This window comes from Epinephelus moara, chromosome 8 (assembly GCF_006386435.1).
Source record: "Epinephelus moara isolate mb chromosome 8, YSFRI_EMoa_1.0, whole genome shotgun sequence".
NCBI classification, from domain to species: domain Eukaryota; kingdom Metazoa; phylum Chordata; class Actinopteri; order Perciformes; family Serranidae; genus Epinephelus; species Epinephelus moara.
The window spans coordinates 44,332,188-44,338,872 of record NC_065513.1 but is presented as its reverse complement, the minus strand read 5'-3'; the positions used below and the strand labels follow the sequence as shown (position 1 = coordinate 44,338,872).

The 6,685-nt window shown below is 44.1% G+C and overlaps 1 protein-coding gene across 1 annotated transcript in view; it reads left to right on the top strand.

Annotated features, from left to right (window-relative positions):
- The first annotated feature begins 237 nt into the window (after nt 1–237).
- The window catches only part of LOC126394270 (gelsolin-like), a 23,860-nt gene continuing 17,412 nt past the window's right edge, over nt 238–6,685 (top strand). Inside the window, exons 1-2 of the mRNA XM_050050983.1 lie at nt 238–322; nt 2,108–2,308. Coding sequence (XP_049906940.1) covers nt 2,116–2,308 — 193 coding nt within the window. The 5' untranslated portion in view covers nt 238–322; nt 2,108–2,115. The remainder of the gene's footprint in view (nt 323–2,107; nt 2,309–6,685) is intronic.

The following is a 6,685-nucleotide window of genomic DNA, read 5'->3' as shown; positions in this document are numbered from 1 at the left end:
ATGAACACGTATGAACACACACACACACACACACACACACACACACACAGAACATATATGTGACACACAGATGGTGTGTATGTGCTGCTGATTTATTCAGCAGTCGTCAGAGCTGAACAGTTTCAGGCTCGCTGGGTCTCTCACACACACACACACACACACACACACACACACACACACACACACACACACACACACTGATGATGATGTGTTGGACAGGTAGAGTTACCTGCAGCCCCTCCCCCACAGCCCCTCCCTCCTTTGTCAGTGTTTCAGGTGAGCTGAGTCACTGCAGCAGTTTGTGTCTAGCTGATCACGAACGGTGAGTTTAAACTTCACTCCTTCACCTGCTGCTGCTAATTTATTCTGTCATTCATCCGTTCATTGTCTGAAACCAAATGTCAGGTTTTCTTCTTCAGACTGACTCTGTGCTCACAGACAGACAGACAGCTGATGAATTCATTCATGTGTTCATTTTTGCTCAAAGTTTCTGGTCTGAAAAACTCATGATTTTCTACCTGAGAGCTGCAGCAAATTAACACACCTGGGGTCGTATTCACAAACATCCTGAAAACTCGTATGTGCTATATCGTAGGCAAGTGGACTTGCTTGCGTTTCTTGAGGACGTTTCGCCTCTCATCCAAGAAGCTCCTTCAGTTCTAAATGACTGGGACCAAGTTGCAGAGTACCAACTCTAAAACTAAGAGCTCACATGACCCCTACGACTCTGTAAGGGTTCCCACCCACACAGGGTTCATAGCCTGCAACTTCGTACCAGTCATTTAGAACTGAAGGAGATTCTTGGGTGAGTCCAGTTGCCTACAACACAGCACTTATGATTACCATGACCTGGATGACTGAGAATCTTCACCGACATCCTGAGAACTCTCTCACAGAGCTCCTGACTGTCAGTAAGGAGTCTGAGCTCAGGAGTGATTTAGGAAAGTTCTCAGAGCGAGGAGGCTTTGTGAATATGGCCCCAGAAGCTCTGTTTAAACCTTCTGTCTGTCTGTCTGTCTCTCTGTGTCTCTGCCTGTCTGTCTCTCTGGGTGAGTCACTTCCTGTTTCTCTCAGCTGCAGTTTGTGCTGGTTTTTTCCACAGAGGCTGTGACAGCTGAACTCAGAACTAAACTCACAGAAACTTTTCACTTTTTCTTCTCTGAACTAATGTTTGTTTATTTTAGTCTTTAACAAACAAACTTGAGACGAAAACAACAGCTGAAAGGTTTTACGAGTTCCTGCTCTGCAGACTGCAACATGTCGATCAGACACACAGGTCATCAATGACTACTCAAATGTTATCATTTAATTTAAAGAGTCAGCGTTTAATGTAAATAAACTGTTTAAATCAACGACTTTTTAAGAAGTCATTTTACTTAAAAAGTCACATCATTAAATAAATTAGAAAAAGATGAAGAGGACTTTAAAAGTTTCCATTAAGGTTTGACTCACTATCAAACGGATGACATCATGGTGTTCAGGCGTTGTGTGGCTCTGCCCATTGGAGGTGACATCATGAGCTGTGTTCAGCCCGGACACAACACAACAAAACGTTTATTTAAACAGAAACTTAGGTGTGTCGCCCACGCCGTCGTGTTCACAGCTGCTGTTTAAAACAATTAGCTAAAAATCTGGGAACTGTACTTCAGAGACTGTGGGTGTGTCTCAAAGTCGAGGATCCTTCCTCACTGCAGGTGACACTATGGTGTTCAGGTGTTGTGTGGCTCCGCCCACTGCAGGACTGCAGGTGACACTATGGTGTTCAGGTGTTGTGTGGCTCCGCCCACTGCAGGTGACACTATGGTGTTCAGGTGTTGTGTGGCTCCGCCCACTGCAGGTGACACCATGGTGTTCAGGTGTTGTGTGGCTCCGCCCACTGCAGGTGACACCATGGTGTTCAGGTGTTGTTTGGCTCCGCCCACTTCATATGATATCATGTTGTTCAGGTGTTGTGTGGCTCTGCCCCCTGCAGGTGACACTATGGTGTTCAGGTGTTGTGTGGCTCCGCCCACTGCAGGTGACACCATGGTGTTCAGGTGTTGTTTGGCTCCGCCCACTTCATATGATATCATGTTGTTCAGGTGTTGTTTGGCTTTGCCTACTGCAGGTGACATCATGGTGTGCCATCCAGAGTTCGACCGTGCGGGTAAGAAGGCGGGGCTTCAGGTGTGGCGGGTGGAGAACATGGATCTGGTTCCTGTTCCTGAGAGTCTGATTGGAGGGTTCTACACTGGAGACGCCTACCTGATTCTCCACAGCACCGAGACTCGTGGAGGAAAGATGCAGTACGACCTGCACTACTGGCAAGGTACTGCAGTACACCATGTACTTTTTTTGTTTTTTCTTTTTTACACTAATTTTTATTAATTTTAAAGTTAACAAGACAGAAACATCAGGACAACAAAAGACATACAAATCACTGCGTGGAAATAATAATAATAATAATAAAATAAATAAATAAGTGGCTGAATGAATAATGATGAGGGAGGGAAAAAAAAGTGAAAAAAAAAGAAACAAAAACACCCACACTGCGTCAAACAGACAGAACGCAGATACAAAATGTAGCATTGGGAGTCATCAAATATAGTGACTAAATCATAACCTACTAAGAATGACTGTGCCCAGTTATTTCAGACCATGCCAAACCAGTCAAGCCCCTCCAAAGGGCATGGGCCCCATCTTCCCCAATATAGTTCAAAAAAGGGTTCCAGATATTGAAAAATTTGAATTTGAAGGTGAAAAGTTTGTTTTTCATGACATGTCAGCTTCATTAAAAGTATAGCTGCAAATTAAAAGCAACAATAGACGTAAAAACACACAGAGACAATGCATCTGAACATTTATACCTCCGACCGCGGCAGCGGCTGAAAATTATACATTTTGATACATACAGGTATACACATTGCAAAACTCTGTAAAAGTACACCAAAGCATACATTTCTGTTTCCAAATATTTATCTGAAAACAAAACCATTCATACTGTCAATAAAAAAATATTTTGTTAATAATAAAAGACGAATGTAATCTCAACAGTGACCGCGCCAGCCGGCAGGACTGCGGCGCTTGGAGGGGTGCTGTAATCCTGGCGGTCCCAGTGTAAAGCACCACGGACAGCGCCAATGCATCTATCGCTGTAGCTCAGAGGCTCTGATGCCTGAGTCAGAGCATGTGAGCGGAGTTGGAGCTGCCTCAACCATAGGTTATTGGTAGGAAGAAAAATGGCTGCTGAAAAAACTGTCACTGTCAACTGCCTCCAAGCGCCGCAACGATCTGCCAGACCATAATATGTAACTTCACTGTTTATGCTGCCCGTGTGCTCAGAAGCACACAATGAATGAATTTTTGAGTAATTTCCGAGAAGTTATGATAAAATAAAAAAAAAAGTATTACAGACTATAGAATAGGACTGACAACCTCTCCAGTGTGTGTGTGTGTGTCTGTGTGTTAGTATGTCAGAGAGGTGGAGTATCAATTAAAAAAAAAGTTTCCACTAATTATTTCGGTTATTGTAGAATGTATTTAGCAAATCGCCACTTTCAACTGGGGACACAATGCAGCGGCAGCGCAGCAGCAAAAACAAAGGCATTATAAAAAGCCGACAAATATTGTTAATCAATTGACATGAGACATTGGAGAGGTTGTCAGTCCTATTCTATAGTCTGTAATACTTTTTATTTTATTTTATCATAACTTCTCGGAAATTACTCAAAAATTCATTCATTGTGTGCTTCTGAGCACACGGGCAGCATAAACAATGAAGTTACATATGATGGTCTGGCAGATCGTTGCGGCGCTTGGAGGCAGTTGACAGTGACAGTTTTTTCAGCAGCCATTTTTCTTCCTGCCAATAACCTATGGTTGAGGCAGCTCCAGCTCCAACTCCGCTCACATGCTCTGACTCAGGCATCAGAGCCTCTGAGCTACAGCGATAGATGCATTGATGCTGTCCGTGGTGCTTTACACTGGGACCGCCAGGATTACAGCGCCCCTCCAAGCGCCGCAGTCCTGCTGGCTGGCGCGGTCACTGTTGAGATTACATTCGTTTTTTATTGTTAACAAAATGTTTTTTTATTGACAGTATGAATGTTTTCGTTTTCAAATTAATATTTGGAAACGAAAATGTATGCTTTGGTGTACTTTTACAGAGTTTTGCAATATGTATATAGCCACCTGTATGTATCAAAATGTATAATTTCGGTCGGAGGTATAAATTTTCAGAAGTCTAGTGTGTTTCATTTTTGTACCTTAAAGGCTTCAGAAAACATACAAGACACATTTTTAGTAAAAGTCATAGGAAGAGAAGCTTGTAGGTTTTATCTAAGCAGAGTTATTTGCATTATAAAAACCGTCGTGGCAGCTCTAGGACAAGTGCACTGATCACTGATCACTTCCATAAAATAAAACGAGAAATTGGAGAAGATTGGAAAAATTGTTAAAATTAAATTAGGGAACTGATCACAGATGCATTGTCTCTGTGTGTTTTTACATCTATTGTTGCTTTTAATTTGCAGCTATACTTTTAATGAAGCTGACATGTCATGACAGTCAAGCACCCCCCCGGGATTCTGGGATTCCGGCAGCCAATCAGCGTTGAGCTGCAAGCGACAGGACCCAACGAAATACCGCTCCAGATGAGATTTCTCATCTCAAGCAATGAGCGAAAAATCTCTCTGTTGCTGTCACTCGGAGCCCGAGCGATTTTTCTCCCGGGCGAATATACGCTCAAGACCAGTGAAAAGGGGCAGAACAAGTAGGGGGCCCGGATAGTTCAGGGGTCAATGGCATTGCCTCACGGCCGGGCTCCACCGGGCACGTCAGCGGTGCGACACGTCTGCAGCACGAGTCCCGTGGCAGCTCGCCCCCCTGTTAATCAATTACAGCAGCTCCACCGGCAACGGGAGCGGCGCGACAACTCTCTATTTTATGCGGCTCTTCTACTTTTGTTGCGCTACGCTCCTCTACGCGACCCTCCAGCAGATAAAAACTACACGAAATAGTGTGCTAAACGAGCACAATGTGTTTTTAAATGAATAAACTATTATCAGAGGTGATATGTGATGATTTTTTTCATGCATTTACCCATGTTTATCCGTGATCCTACCGTTTAAACTATGTATTTTAATACAGTTGAAACTGTTTATTGTATTCTATGGAACCCTGCATAAAAAAAAATAAAATAAAAAAGTCAATAGGCCTATGCAGGCAATGAAGCCGATCCGAGGGGTGGGAAAGTACTGATGCGAGGTGTGTGGAGTTTGCTACCTGCTTGTTGTTGGAGGTGGAAAATGCTTTAACTTTTCATTTCATGCAGCCTACATGCAGCCTCTCGGCTCAGCAAACGGTAAACAACCCCGCTGGCTTCGCTACGTGGTGCTTCCGTACGCCATCAGTGGAGCCCAAATGAATACGCTACGCTGACGTGACGCTTACTGTACATTCACACCAAAAGCGTCATGAGCGCCAGCGGTCGCTCAGGTCACTGGCATTGCGCTGCCTGGCAGCTCTGGCAGGGCTTGCAGAAGGCTGCCAAGGGGCGGGGCTGATCAGCTGTGCACAGGATGACTCGTAGGATCGACACAAGCCTATTTTACTTACCAGACAAACCACCAATTTCAGATACCCTTTTCCAGGCATCTGACTTCTTCTGGATGTCTCTGTAAATAAACAGAGACACATCATATAGCTCCGGGAAACCAGAGACCGCCACAATCAACTTCTCCTCCATTTTCGTCTTCTCTTTCTTTTTCTTTCACTGTCCCGCCTTGAGAATATTCACAGTCTGTAATTGGCTGCTGCTCGCTGCTGCTTCGGCGGTGTCGCTGCTCATTTGCATAAAGTTGAGCTTCTCTCAACTTCACAGTGACGCTCCGGTCGCAGGCATCGTGCTGCTCGCTGCCGCCGACGCTCCAGACGCCCTTCGTAGCAAGCGTACATTGAAAATGAATGGCTGCTGGCCGCTTATGATGCTCATGACGCTTTTGGTGTGAATGCACCGTTACGTTTGCAGCCAGTGGAGCCCGGCCGTCAGATTTAGAGTAGTTAATCTTATAGCCTCAGAACTGACTGAAGGAGTTAATTATCTCAACTGCTCTGGCCACAGAGGTCTCTGGATTGCTGAGATATAATAAAATGTCAATATAAAGAAATTTTATGATGTATGGGACCTATCTCTATACCTGACACTAATGGGTCATTTCTCAAGGCTTCAGCCAAGGGCTCGATCGCAAGGGCAAAGAGCAAAGGTGAAGCAGGACAGCCCTGTCTACAGCCACGCCGCACTATGAAAGAAGGGGACCTCATACTATTAGTGATAACTGATGCATATGGAGCAGCATAAAGAAGAGATGTCCATTTAATAAAGTTGTCACCTAGGTTAAATTTAGAGAGAGCTCCCAGTAAATGAAGCCACTCAATTCTGTCAAAGGCTTTCTCTGCATCCAGGCAGATCACAAGAGATTGGGCCTGTGACTCTGAACTAAACTAAACAAGATTTAGCAATCTCCTTATATTGTACCATGTACTAATACCACTAATACCACTGAAACCATTAAAACTACTAATACCACTGAAACCATTAAAACTACTAATACCACTAATACCACTGAAACCATTAAAACTACTAATACCACTAATACCACTGAAACCACTAATACCACTAATACCACTAAAACCACCAATACCACTA